Here is a 15,325-nt window from a genome sequence, read left to right as displayed (position 1 = left end):
TGAGTACCCAGGAGATCAGCTAGTAGCATAAAACTGAAGGAAGGAAAAACTTCCAGCCAGATAAAGGGATACAAAGGGGCTGCTCAGGAGATAAATACAAGGCTACAAGTCCCTGGCTGGATTTACTATGGGCCCACATCCTTGAAAGGACACATGAAAACTTGGAAGGAAGTATGTTGTGGTCAGAAGTCCATTATCCCTCTCCACCCTCTGACTGGAAAAATTTGCCAAAGCACTCTGAGAGGATGGCAGCTCAGCTCTTCCAGATGGAAGGCAGAAGATAACTAGCAGCCGGCAAGGGCTCGAGTGAGGTGAAACACCTGTCCTCTACCTAGAGCATCCCCAATCTGCCACACTGCCTGACCCTGACTGTCGGCCAGGGACTTAAAAGGTTTCCTCCCCAACCAATCATGTGGGTGTGTCCCACTGCCTTTAAGACCAATCTGCTCTTCATCCTCAGCCCCTGACTCACACTGGATAAATGCTGAATGATCACAGACAAAGGAGTGCTGATCTTCGGGCTGCCTGCTGTTTAGGCCAGAGGGTTAAGGGCTCCAGCAATGTCAAAAATAAGGGCTGAGCCCTGGGGTGGTGGACCGCACCTTTAATCCCTTTTGTTGCCTTCCATTCCTGCTCTTGGGAGGCAGAGGCAGAAGGATCTCAGTCTTCCAAGCCAGCCAGAGTTACTTAGTAAAACCTCATCTCAAAAACAAAGCAAAGGAAATCAAAATCAAATCCAGAGAAGAAAATAAAACAAAAACCAAGGACTGCCATCATAGGGGAAGAATGACAGAGAATGAGAGTTGCCAGATGAGTGGCTGACACTTCCTACAGTGTGAGCAGTACCAACAAGAGGTTAACACTAGGATTTACAAAGCGCCCAGGGTGGTAGAGAGGTAGAAGGCAGGGGAGGAAGATTTTATGCAAATCCCTGTGGCATCTCAGGCTTCATACTAGTGACTGGAGCCTGAGGGGGAAAGGTTGAAAGGGCTTATAAACTACTACCAGGTGAGGAATGGCTGCCTCCACAATGGGGGCTCCTACCTCCAAGAAGTACTGGTGATATAGATACATACATATAGCCAGTCTCTCCACTCAGAACTTACCCAACACAGAACTGCTGTAAAAATCCCAGGATGCACGAGGATCGCCCTCTGCCCTGCCCTGAAGATCCGAGAGGTGATCTGATGAGAGAGGGGAAGACGTGAACCGAGGAAGAAATAGTGAGGATTATCCCTGTGGGATTGGGGGGAGGGGAAAGGGGCCAGGGTGACAGGAAAGAGGTTCACTTCCTGCTCACGACAGCCTACAAGCAAGCAGGCAGAAGTCCCATGCAGCTCACCAATATATGGCCTAGTTTTTAATAAAAAGATTTAAAAAACAGCCTCCAGTATTTTAAAACAGGGAGATTTCACTTAAAAATTAGATTTCCAACTTTTTATTTAAAAAAAATAGGTTAAAAATCTAAAGATCTGGCAGCATTGCCTCTGCATTCCTGTATGTCAACAGTTGGCTGGAGGAAGCTGTGACTTGTACAGTCTCCAGTCCTCACTGGGCTTCTTCTCTTTTTTACACATCAGCCAGGAGACTTGTAGCTTGGGGACCTCAGTTTCAAAGAGCACAGGCCATTCCTCTATAAGCAGAATCCTATGCCTATCACAGTATTAATGTACCCAGTCATGATCTGATTCTTTAAAGGGAAGTAACTATGGGTGTAGCTTCCTGACAGAATGCATGCTTAGCATGTGAAAGATTCTAGTTTAATTTACAGTGCTCTCTCTCTCTCTCTCTCTCTCTCTCTCTCACACACACACACACACACACACAAAGTAAAGCTAGACATGGCAGCATACACATATAATCCCTACTACTCAGAAGGCTCAGGCAAGAGAATCAAGTTCGAGGTCACCCTAGGACACCTAGAAGAAATGGTGTCGCAACAAAACAAAACAAAACCCCTTTGCTTCTACCCTAAAGAGCTTAGAGAACAGCTCAGTAGGTAACAGTGCCTGCCATACAAGCTTGGTGACATGAGGTTCATCACTGGAAGGCATGGAAAAATGGGTGTAGTAGTAAGCATTTACTGTCTCAGAATTCCAGTGACAAGGCTCCAAGTGGAGACAGGAGAATCAACTGAAAGCTCACAGACCAGCTAGGCTGGAGTACACAGCAACAAAACCAGATTCTGCTTTACAAGGTGCAATGAGAGGACCAACACCCCATAATTTGTCCACTGACTTCTATACATATGATGCAGCCTGCATAGGGTGACAAATATATGCACACACACACTAAATTAATTTTTGAAAAAAAGAACTGAGGACAAGTATTCAAACAAAATTTTGTCCTCATGAATGAATTCTATTCATGAGGGTCAAAAGCTGGCAACAGCCCAAATGTCCAATGAGTTACATAAAACCAGGTAAAGTTCACACAGAAGAATATTACTAAACCATAAAAAGGAACATGGAAGGTAACTAAAAGAAGCCAGACACAAAAGGTCATATAAAAGAACAGAGTACCAATATATCACATAGATGAACCTTGAAAACATGATGCTAAGTATAAGAATTAATTACAAGAACCACATATTATATAATTCCATCTCAAGGAAATGTCTACACTAGGCAAGGCCAGTAAGAAAGAAAGCAGAAAAAAATAAAAACAAACAAAAGACCAAGGTAAACCTTCCCCTTTTTTTGGTTTTTCGCAATAGGGTTTCTCTGTAGCTTGGAGCCTGTCCTGGAACTAGCTCTTGAAGACAAGGCTGGACTCAAACTCACAGAGATCTGCCTGCCTCTTCCTCCTGAGTGCTGGGATTAAAGGTGTGCGCCACCACCGCCCAGCTTAAACCTTCCCATTTTAAAGCCAGGCAGTGGTGGCTCAGGCCTCTCTGAGTTCAAGGCCAGTCTGGTAGGCAGAGCAAGTTCCAGGACAGCCAAGGCTACACTGAAAAACCCCGTTTCAAAAAACAAAAAGCAAAAAGACAGAAAGCAAATTGAGTATGTCAGTGTTAGAGGAGTGGGAGGGGTAGGGCAGTGACTGAGATTGGAGCTGGGTTTTCCCTAAGTTCTGGAAGCACGCGGTGGTGACAGCAGCACACACTGTGAGAGCCAACAACACTCCATGACTCAACTGTCTAAAGTCAAAGATCTCCCATGTGTGCGCCACCACAATCCAAACACCTGCCTTTTGTTTCCTCACTCTCAAGATGGAGCCCAGGTCACCCTCAGCCTCCTTGTTTCCTAGCTAGACATCCGTTAGTGAACGGGTTCACCTCTTATTCCCACACAGATACAAAGTAGGCCTACTGACTTTCCTGTCAAGATTAAGTTTGTGGTCTGCGAGTGCAGTTTGGAAGTTGCCAGTGTGCCAAACAGTACAATTAGCAGACTGACTGAGCTGTGAGTGATTGCCACCAGCTCTCAGGTAGCACCTAGGCAACAGGAAAGAAGAGAGTCCAAAGAACACAAGGAGGTGAGGGTGACTACCTGCAAAGCCAATCCCAGGAGGAAGTTGGCAATTGTTCCCCAAGGAGCGCAGCTTGCTTCCTCCACGGCAAAGTATCAGTGCTGCAGATACTTTGCCTGTTAATGCAAGTTACCAAAGCCAATCCTTTCTTAGCTATCTTCTGGGACACAAAGAGCTGTTCCATTGGAAAGGCACCAGGGAACAGCTTTCAACGTAATAGCAGAAGGGGGGACCTTAAGTTGTGTAGATTAGACCTCTGCACACCACACAGACGGCCCAAGGCCCTCTTCTATACACTGTACCACCTGAGACAAGACTTCCTTCTAAAAGAACCTGCTGGGTAAGAGTCGATCTACTTGTAGTCCTGTGCTGGGTCATAGGAAATAAAGGAAAGGGGGCATTTATTTAGAAAAATGGAGGAACCAGGTCTATCCTGTTTACCATTGTCTCTCCTGTGCTAGAAGTCCAGGACCTGGGACCTAAGAGAGCTTAACAGACTAGAGAAGGAAGGAGAGTAGAAAAAGGGGGAAAGGAGAGAACAACACCATGCCAAAACACAGGCACTCTGCTGCTCCTGTCATGTCGTTCACCACCCTCCACCCGCCACCCCCCACACAAGGATTCCACGGGTCACCACATTCCTGGGCTCCTCACTAGGAAGTGCCTTCAGAACCCACGGCACATTCCTTTAATTCTCTCTGCCGCCTGCAAAGCTTTGTCTTGGACAGGTGAACTTGCCTTTTTGAGACAGCTCAAAGTTAACTGGCATGAGCAAAGATGCTAAAGTTGGAACAGGCCTGTCAGTGACAGACACATGGGAGGGAGGAGTCATTTGATAGTGTAGCTTTAATGCACATTTCTCAGATGTGACTACCATCAAAATGAGTGACCTTCCTTTTTTTTTTTAATTCTCCTTCCACCCACACCAAACTTTCAAGATTTTATCCTTTGGGTGAGAAAGTGCCCTAGGCCTACCTATTCCCCTTCTAGGTATACACACAACTGAGATGACAACGAGTAATCAAAACAGGTTATGTGGGCAATGTATGATCAAAGCTACGCTACTGACAAGCTAAGATGGACATGGTGCAAATGACTACGCACGAATGAGCAGATAATATAAGTGGCATACATACACACAATGGCATGTTATTAGTCAGGCAGAAAAGAATGTAGGGCCAGTTAGATGGCTCATTGGGTAAAGGTGCCTCAAGTCTGATGATCTCTATTCAATCCCAGGGCCCCGCATAGTGGAAAGACAGATTCAATTCCTACAACTTATTCTCTGACACCCCCCCACACACACACACAAAGGGGGAATTAATTTTAGATACTAGTATATGAATACTGAAATATGCCAGGATATGGATGAACCACAAAACCATTATACTACATGATTATGCTGACACAGAAGCCCCAGGTTATAGGGCTCCATTTATATGAAGTCTGGAAGAGGTAGATCTACAGAGACAAGATTACAGAGTGGCAACTGTTTGGAACAGCGAAGAGGAAGTATTGGGAAGCAAATACTTAACTGGTTCAAAGCTCTATGCAGGATGATGATATTGTTTCAGACCTAGACAGAAGTCGTGGCTGGCTGGAGAATGCTATAAATGAACTAAAAGGCACTGAACTAATCACTTTGTGATCATGAATTCTACGTTACACTACTTTTTGATTGAAAGCACCCTCAGAATCTCATGGTTAAGTACAGAATTCCTTGTTGCCATGGAGTGGTAGCCAGTAGTTTCTCTAGATCCTAGCATCCCATCACACCCCTCCCGACCGCTAAGTCACCAGCTGAGGGACATGAAAGGAGAAAACCTAAGAAATGAGATGTCTTTGACATGGGGTCATACCATAGAGGTCTCTGGCAGGAGAAACAAAAATCTGTGCTTCAGTGACCTTGAATGGTCAAAGGCTCACCCCTTTATCAGTAAAAGGAAAAGAAGTCCACACAGCTCAACAATGCCTCAACCCAAACTGCACAGTTTCCTTCAACCTGTGTTCTTCCCCACAGAGGAGGGGAAATGGGGTCTCTTTTCCTTCTCAACCAAATTGGCTGTTGCTCTTTTTGTTTAAAGGTCAAAGGTAAATGAGTAACAGGCCTGTAATTTGGCCCAAGGGAGAAGCCTTTCAAAGATCTCCTGGGGTTTGGACAGCTCCATGCTCCAATCCCCACAAGAAGGTAGAAAGGGTTTACTATTTGGTCTTTAGCATCCAGAACCTAATAGAAGCTCAATAATTGGATAGGCAAAAGAACAAATGAGCTCAGGAGAAATGGGCCTTGGCTGGAGTCAACCCATCTTAAGGAAGTCCACATTTATAACAAGTCAGTCACCCCCTGCTTTACTACAGGAATACTATAAAGTAGTGATGTTTCTTTGGAGACTTAGAAGGGCTCAGTCCCAGGCAACCATTGCAGAGCAGGAGTCTTGCACAGTGAGAAAAGCTATGATGAGCACAGAAAATAGAGCCCTTAGCAACCTGCATGGGTTTGCTTCATTTTCTGCAGTGACACTCTGCTAGGGGAGGATGAAGACAATTCATCTCTGGAGCCCCTGTCAAGCAAGTGCTTGAAGATGAAAGGGAGAACACTTTCAAATGGCACAGCCAGAATGGCGAGCTGAAATTGAAAACAAAAAACCAAAACAACCTCCATCTCAAAAGGCCCAAATAAATAAAGAAATCCATCTGAATTTCATGTATATGTATATATATATATATATATATATATATATATATATATATATATATATATATATAGCCTAGCATCAGGAGTACTTCCCTACTCTCCACCCTTAAGAACATCCCTCTATGGGGGATGGAGAGATAGCCCAGCGGTTAAGAACACTGACTGCTCTTCCAGAGGTTCTGAGCTCAATTCCCAGCAACCACATGGTGGCTCGCAACCATCTATAATGAGATCTGGTGCCCTCTTCTGGGGTGTAGGTACACATGCAGGTAGAAAACACTGTACATAATAAATAAATAAATCTTTTTTTTTTTTTAAAAAAAAAAGAACATCCCTCTACCTTTTGGCTCCTGGGGACCAGGGATGAAAGAGGAGAGAGGGAATGCTCAGTGTGACGCATCGAGAGCGGCCAGTGGTGACTACTCATCGTGAATGCTCTTGATGTCACTGAATTAGTCACTTGAACTTTGTTACATTGCATGGATCCCATTTCCTTTTCAAAACAGGGTCTTTCTGTTCACCTTAGTGCAGGCTGGCCTGGAACTCACTATATAACCCAGGACAGCTTCACGATACCAGCCACCTTCCTACCTTAGTCTCCTGCCTCCGGCCAGGGCTAAACTTCAGGTGTGTGACACCACATACAGCTACCTCACCTTCATTTTTAAAGTTCTATTTATCACCTTCTCAGTCACCCCTCATCGAAAGAGTTTTCGAGTCTAAGTCTTTCCTGCATGGGGGACCTGTTGACGCCTACAAATGCCTGCCTCCACTGGAGGATCATGCCAAGGTCTGGGCCGAGATTGCTAGAACTTTCCCTAGTAACAAGAGCCCTGCCCTTACACGGAGAAGTGTTGCCCTAGTCTATGAACATTCCCTTGGAGCATGACCTCTCTACCCATGAATTGAGAAACATGTGCCAAGACCTGAATGAAGATGCTCTGCCCAGATCAGCAAGAGCACTAGAGTTTGGAAAAGTCTCCTTTGGGATCTATAACAACAAGAAGCACTTTACTTAGGAAAGGGGTGTCTAAAGGCTAGCTATATGTCAGTGAGATGTCTCAGTGGATAAGCATGCTTGCTGCACAAGCCTGATGACCTAAGTTTGAACTCCTGAAAGTTGTCTGTCTACTGATCTCCACATGCAGGCTATGGTATTCATTCACGCACGCACATACGCCTTAAAAATCTTTTTAGCTGAGTGTGGTGGCACCTTTAATCCCAGCATTCGGGAGGCAGAGGCAGGTGAATGCTATTTAAGAGAAAGGTTCGACCTCAGTTTGAGGCCTGCCTGTTGTACATAGCAAGTTCCAGGTCAGTTAGAGCCAAATAGTGAGACACTATCTCAGAAAGTCTTTTAAAAATACCTAGGAGATTGGGATAAGATTATAAAAATAAAATGGAAGAAGTGCTTCTCTCTCATTTTTTAGCCAATAAAAATAGTGTCAATCAGACGTAGAGGTGCATGCCTTTAATCCTAGCACTCAAGAGGCGAAGGCAGGCAGATCTCTACCAGTCTAGTCTACACAGCCACAACTGAGACACAGCCACAACTGCATAGACACTGTCTCAAAAACAAAAAGTCAACGTTTAAATTCCTTTGGAGTTTTAGAGAAGGGAGTTCATTGCCCCACTAAAGTAACCAGAGGGATTACTTTACTTGCCCTCGATTTTGGAGAGGGCAGTTTCTAGCCAGAGTTTCCCTCCCATTAGACAAATTGTGAAAGACAAGTTTCATGAAATGTCTTTGTTATACAGACATACTCTACATGTTAGTCCATACATGGTCCCGGGAATCCAGACTGCAAAAGGGCCATGCCAATATCTAAGACAGAGTGTACATGTGGGAGGATGCTACAGATGCTGTACCCTTGGGGCGGTTCTGCTAAGGTGAGTACCAGTCATCACTGGTCAAGTCAAGGGATTAAAGAAAAGAAATTCCTAAGTGGCTATGTCTCATGATGATCAGATGCCCAAGGACCTAGAGCCAGGGGGGAAAAAATGGAAAAGGAAGCCTCCAGTCCCTCAGCCTGACGTAAGTCAGGCTGCAGGGCCGGAAGCCTACACATCAAGGGTTAATTAAGTTCACTGGGACCTGTCTGGAGGTTGACTGAGCTCAAGTAAAAACCTCCATAGGTGACCTGTCATCCCCTTGCCCCCTGCAGCCTCTACAATATAAAGGTAGTACTTCCCACCTCTTTCCCCTTCCATGGGAACCTTTAGTACAGGTTCTCTCACTTCCTCCATTAACAGCTACTTAGTGAACCTTTCTTTAGTAACTGCAACTCCCTACCTGGGAACTGAATAATGCATCCTTAGCAGGGATGGTTGGTGACTAATGGGGCCAAAGCTTAGGTGAGAGCAGGAAACAGACTACTCTACTACAGTTAAAGCCTGTGGGAAGGGTCATGGCTCTGACTCAGAACTGCAGCATCCATCACTCAGGCAACCCGCAGAACTAAGCCATGCTGTCACAAGAAGCTGAAGGTTCCGATGCCCTGGGATAAAGTCAAAAGGGACTGACCCTGAGCTTACTAAACTAGATTCCCTCTTTCATTCCTCCATCCCACCTGCCCAGCTCAGTAAGAGCAACCTGCCCACCTGCAGACACACAGTGCTACCTACTAGAAAGGAAAATCAATGCAGTGGCTTCCGGCCCTGGCCATGGGCCTGACCATGACACTTCACTAGGAGATGGAGGGTGGGGAAGAGAGAAGGAATGGAGAGAAGTGGAATATTGGAATGCACAGGGAATAGCAAAGCTACAACGGGAGAAGGGCCATGAAGAATAAAGCTTCAGAAAGGGTCTCAGCAGCACCACTTTAATTACAATCAAGGGGAGACGGCAGAAACAGCAAAATGGGGATTATCTGTTCTCTAACACTGACATTCCATTCATAGCACAGGTCGACATATCTTGCTCCCAGCTAAGAGAATAGCCAATCTCCTGCCAGAAAGCCTGCTCTGGACACCTAGTGATGAAATGAGTCCCTCTAGGAGGTTAGGTTGCGGCCTAACAGAGGTAGTGATGTGGACACTCACAACAAGGGGCTTTATAAAGTAGCTAGAGAGTCCCAAGACACTGAAGGAATATGTGAAGAGGGTGGACCCTCCTCGTGGGGGCTGTCTAGGACAGTTGTTGAAGAGCCCCACCATCACCAGCAGCAACACAGGCCAGCCCTGAGGATTCTGGCTGCAATTCTGATCCATGCTTACCACTGAGGAAGCGCTTCATGTTATCACTGCTGGCCAGCTTCATGGCTGTCTGACCCGAGTAGGTAGCCAGTGTGGGATCAGCTCCATAGGATAGCAGAAGCCAGATGGTCTCTAGGTTGTCATTGACCACAGCATCATGAACTGGCCTGTGGAGGTCATATAGGGTCAGTGAGACAGAACTTAAGGGGTAAGTTTTTAGGCTTCAGGCTACCACATTAGAGTGAGGGGGTGAGATGCTACGGTGATGACCTCAGGGTATCCCCAATACAACATGGGTAAGATTTAGATCAGAGAAGCCACCTCTGGCCTGAAACTCTTATCCTATGTGGCCATGTCTTTATCTTCTCTGCACCTCTTTTTCTTCTCTCATATCCATCTCTCCTTTACATTCCCCTCCATCTGGGGACAGTATGTGGAGCACAGTGTAGATGTACTACCAGCTGAGCAGAGAACAGGCCCCTTGGTGGAAGTCAAATTAAAGCAGCTACAGGTGGTTGTTGAAGAGGAAGGACCCAGGCGACTGCTCAAGGGCAAGGATGTATAGGGAGGCTCCATACCAGGTGGCAGCCAAGCACAGCCTGCATATCTTGATCTGGGTCCTTCTAATTGGTATGCGGCATCCCCTGGAACTTCCTGAAGTAGGTCCTCTGAGAAGAGCGGACGTGACTTATCCAAAACACAGCGAGTGTTTATGTTTGTGCATGTGTGTGTATTAATATGCTATTGCATTTACTTATTCGTTCATTGTGTGTGTGTGTATGCATGAATATTTGTGTGTGGAAGTCAGAAGACAACTTGCAGGAATCAGCTGTCTCCTTATATCATAGGGAACCCAAGGTTTTCAGGTTTGGTGGCAAGTACCTTTATATAGTACCTTTATATAGCAAGCTAATCTTACAGACTCAGGCAGCTAATTTTTTAAATGCACAGAGACCAAATTACAAAAAACAAATCTGGAATGTTAGCCCAAGATTAGCTTCCAGCTTTGATCCGAAGGCATCAATTCCACATGAGACAAGTGGCCCATCAGGAAGACTGAGTGAACCTGACAAGGGATAGAATGAACCCTGGACAAGTTCAGCCTTTCCTTAGTTCAGTACGGACTGAACACTCAGGAACTCATCAGCTCCTGCCCTAAGTTGGCTCCCTTCAGCCCACAGAAACCCTTTCAAAGGCTTCCTGGGAAGCCTTCTTAACGTCAGCAGCTGGGTGTGCTGCAAGTACCCAGGCTGGAGTGAGACCTCCGCAGCCAAAGACTGAACCACGGTTTGAGACTTGGCAGAGGAGCAGCTTTCTTGCCTTGTGCCATCCTGCGAGCTGCAGTTCACATTAGCCCCATGTTGCAATAGGATGTTCAGAATATCAGTCCAGCCCCGGGAACAGGCCTCGTGCAGGGCTGTGTAGCCGGCATTGTCACGGTGATTCACGTCCTCACTGTGCTTCTGGAGGCAGTAGAGAACAACGTCCTGTGGGGATGGGGACAGCTCTGTGAGCAGACAAAAGTCTAATTTCTGGAATCATTCCTGCTAGACTCACCACTCCACAAGTGTCTGACAAATCTCAAAGTCTGTCCTTTATATTAGGGAACAAAAGACACATTTCAAAATCTTCTGTGGACAAAGTCAGTCCTCAGCCTCCACTGCCAGAGCCCCAGCTCTGAGCTGCTCCCTTGGCAGAAGGAAGACATTTCTTATGACTAAGAGTACTCATCTAGGTGGTGATCACTGGGATAGACTCAGAGCTGGCCCCCTGCTGCTCAGAGCTCACCTCTTTGAGCTTTACAGGACACAGATGGGGAGGTCTGTTCTTGACAGGGTCACGGCACCAAGCACAACTCCGTTTTGTTCCCTTATTTTGAGACAGGGTCTCACTGTATCCCAGGCCGGCCTTAAACTCCCTATATGTAGCCAAAGATGATCTTGAATTTCAGATCTTCCTGCCTCTGCCTCGTGAATACTTGGGTTACAGGCATGGAGCACTCCACCCAATGTGTGCAGTGCTGTGAATTGAGCCCAGGACTTTGTGCTTGCTAGGCAAAGCATCTGAGCTACATCTCTAGCCCAACAATACACTTCTGTCACTCAGCCTCAGGTCATGCTTACCTTCCTGGGGCTGAGGTGACAAGGTGACAGGACCCAGAGGTGGAACTCAAATGACTTGAAGCACTTCTGTTAGCTTAGGACAAGGCTATGAATAAGCTGGGATGGGGGTTGGCAGTGCCATAGGGTGACTGGCTTCCAGAACATGGTACCTACTATTGTTCTGAGGTCAACACTTTCAGGTAGAGAAAGCTACTGTGAGCCTGGACTATGGCTGTTGTTTCCTGCATATGGAAAGCACTCTGCTACCTTTACGTGGGCCTCCTACACTGTCACTGATACAGATGCCCACTGCTTCCCAGACCAAGTTCCAGCGCTGGTCTTTCCTTCCCCAATGTTTGCCTGTTTGTTGGTTCTGTAGAGATTGGCTTTCAGAACATATTCAGGTCTCCCTGACAGCCATGCAGACATTCACTCTAAATATTCCAGAAAGGTAAACTGGCTGCTTGATACGGACACAAATGAAGCTGCACAGAACAGTCTGTACGCTTATATGTACAGAAAGTCTAATAAAGAAGGCATACTCTGAACTGCAGTTAAGCCCACATCCACAAGTAAATCCTGAGGAAATCATCATGGAGAGTGAAGATACACAGTCAGGGGCGTTTGTGTCAACAGAAAGTGGGAAAGAATGAAAATGTATGCCAACGTTCAGCCTCAGGTAAATTTCATCAAGGTAAATGAGGGAGTCCTGCCATTTCTCAGCACTTGGGAATCAAAAGACTTGTTTGAACTCAGACAAAAATACTGTCATAAATGATATTGGACACAACTTATCTTGTTTTATTTTTGAGATAGTCAGAGGTAGCCCAGGCTAGCTCTGAATTCATTAAGTAGCTGAGATTAGCCTTCAACTGCTGATTTGCCTACTTCTACCTCCTAGGGGTTGGGATTTCCATCTGGGTAATTCACTACACCCATCTTGTCATATCATTTAATACTGCTAACACCCTAGAGTTGATTGTGATAAGATCTACCTTGATAGGCTTACATGAGAGTCCTTAATATGACAAAATAAGCGCTCCAGGAATACTGCTTTGCTTGCCTTCCTTCCCAGTATAAGGAAGTGAAGTTAGCTCTGGCTTGGTTTATTGAACATGCTCTTGCCCCTTCTACAAGAAAGCCAAAATGTGGAGAAACTACAGGAGTTAAAGTGTAAACAATAATCACCCTGTGTTCCTCTTGGTTGGAAGAGCCACTACACAGGTAAATTAAGACAACATAAAAATGCCAAATCTCCTTTTTAGCCTAGGGATATAGCAGAAGATATTGCACTACTATTTCAATTACATTTATCCTGAGTTGACTTTTCATTGAGCTTACCTTCCCATATACTGAGATAAGACAAGGGGCAAAGCAGCCTCAAAGGCATGTGGACAGTAGAGGGAGATCAGGCAGACGTAGGCCCCAGAGGAGCCAATGGCATAGCTGTTCCCTGAGGTCCAGGCTAACAGCATCCTGTCACTGCCTGCCTGCTCAGGAAGAGCTTACTCACCTTATAGCCCAGGCGAGCTGCTCGTTGTAGGAGGGTCTCACCAGCATTTTTGTTTACTATGAGTCTCCGTGCCTCTGGGGGAATCTGTCGGCCAGTGGGTGACTCTGAGGCCTCTTCTGGGCCAGCACTTCGGTACTTGGAGGGTGTACATGGTTCTGTGGACTTCACTGGAGTGGGAGATTTAGAAGATCGTGTCTTCTGCTGGCTCCAACGACCTTTGCTCTGGAAAGAAGAAATGAAGTTCTAGGTCAGGCCAGGCAGCATTTGGCTACCCAATTCATCATGGCCATGCCATTTGGCTGCCAAAGCCACCTCACAACATCTGTTCCCATGCTGTGCTTTACTGACAACAAGCCAAGTGACCCAGTGTTGAGACGGAAACTGGAGGCTAGGCTAGTCACTAACTATGCAAGGTTATTTTCAAAGTGAGGAAAGCTTCTACATTTCCATGGGAGGATATTAAAGATATAAGATCTAAGATATAAAGATATAAGGTCCTAATAAACCATGGCATGGCAGGAGGACTGAAAACTGGGCAGAGGCAGCTCATCTTCTCTAAAGCACTTGACATGCCTCTTCTACCTACTGATGAGGTTTTGGATAAGCAATGTTTGTAAGTAACAAGAAGAACAAAGAAACACAAGAGACTGTAGTCTGACTAGTAATAATTTTCAATACCTTCACTCTTTTCATATAAACCTGCCCCATATCCAATCTCACAGGCTTCTCCCATCTTTCATCATACCGCGGCCTAAGATTATGTTCAGGCCCACCCAGGGCAGTGGACTGTGGGCTCTGGAAACAGACAGGGCTGGGTTTGAAGTCTGCTTCTGCCATCCACTAGTTATAACACCTGAAGCACAACCTAACTCCTCCGAGCATTACTTTCTCCCTTGGAGGGCCTTTGAGATAACCATTACAAAGGCTATGGGCTACAAATGTTCTAAGAGTTGTGTCCTCATAAGTGACCCATGGGTGCTTCCCTTTGCCCCTACCTTGAATTGAAGCTACACAGAAGGTTCCTATTGCTTGTTATCCAGCGCTTTCCTTAGTCACTTGTACCTCAAACTCAGGTTCTAGATGAGGAATAACTGTGTTGAAGTAACTGTATTCAAAGCACCATTGTATTCAAAAGTGGAAGCAGCCTCAGCTCCACACAGCTGCAAGCCTAAGATATGAGCGACCCCTGAGGGCTGTTAGCAGGGCTTAAGTATACCCCACATACAAGAGAGACATAATCCATTAGAAGCCAGAAAGAAGACTAAGGGGTGGCCACCATGATGGACTGAGGACCCTACCCCAACAGTCAAGCTCCCTTCCCACATGGGATAAGGCTCACCTAAGTAATAGGAGATTGCAAAGGGTGGGGCGTGACTTTCATCTTCTGTGGGGAAAGCGAGCAGCCCTTTGGGGAAATCCGTGAGGAAAGGAAAAGAGGCCTCCTGCCAATAGCCAGCATCATCACCCCTGCCATGTGTATGGACTACACTGGGAGCACATCTACCCTGTCTAACACCTGACTGCAACCTTATGCAAAACTCCCCACTGGTGTCAGCTAAGCTGCACCTCAATTTCTGGGCTCCAGAAACTATGAGACAATAGATGCTTATTGTTGTGCAGAATCACTAGATTTTGGAGTGATCTGTTACACCACAATGGAGCTGACACGTATGTTTACGCAAAACCCTCAGAGCATCGAGATTTCACTTAACCTATGTCTGCTACATTATTCTACAATGCTCTAGCCCCACTGCCCTCTTTTTGCATATCCAGAGCCTACTTAGAATCACATAGTCCGACACCCTACTTCCTTATTTTCTTGCTGTTTTCTATGGGTAAGTCGTGTATCCCCTAATAAGGCTCTTTTTTTTTTCCTTTTTAAATGTCCTTTAGGACTGTGTCTCACTACATTGTTAAGCTGACCTCCAACTCAGGGATCAAGCAACTTTTCTTTACCCTCTACACCTGGCTCTCTATCTAGTTCTTAAGCTCCTTAGGGGGACAGTTCATACTGTCACCTTCTCCTCCGTTGCTTCTAGCACTGATGTCTGAGCTGGGTACATTATCAATCACAATTATGTGTTACTTGATTCAAGATTTCCATGTAGAAAGCCCTGAGCAGTCAGAAGAGTTACCTAGAAAGTTACATAAAGTCAAGAAAGGAACACTAACAGACAAAAGATGCAGGTCCAGGGAATCTGTGCCCTCTAGTAAATCTGAAGATCATGAGAAGTCATGACTAGTCTCCATAGCAAAAGGGTACAATCCCTAGCAAGAAAGCACCAACCATGAGGCTATGATACTGTTTTACCACCAGGAAGATGGAGAATACAATGGCAGGATTAGACG

General features: G+C 45.8%; 1 protein-coding gene across 6 annotated transcripts in view; it reads right to left on the bottom strand.

The window, feature by feature from the left end:
* Positions 1-15,325, bottom strand: part of Bcorl1 (BCL6 corepressor like 1) — a 68,157-nt gene that overhangs the window by 6,463 nt on the left and 46,369 nt on the right. For all 6 annotated transcript variants that reach the window (XM_087902934.1, XM_087902936.1, XM_087902933.1 and 3 more), the window contains 4 exons: positions 12,977-13,198; positions 10,682-10,848; positions 9,383-9,528; positions 1,107-1,184 (listed from right to left, as the gene is read on the bottom strand). In XM_087902934.1, coding sequence (XP_087759060.1) covers positions 1,107-1,184; positions 9,383-9,528; positions 10,682-10,848; positions 12,977-13,198 — 613 coding nt within the window. The remainder of the gene's footprint in view (positions 1-1,106; positions 1,185-9,382; positions 9,529-10,681; positions 10,849-12,976; positions 13,199-15,325) is intronic.

Source organism: Myodes glareolus, chromosome X (genome assembly GCF_982192425.1).
Source record: "Myodes glareolus chromosome X, mMyoGla1.1, whole genome shotgun sequence".
Classification (NCBI taxonomy): Eukaryota; Metazoa; Chordata; class Mammalia; order Rodentia; family Cricetidae; genus Myodes; species Myodes glareolus.
Note: the sequence above shows the minus strand (reverse complement) of the source record. Positions and strands in the feature narration are given on the sequence as shown.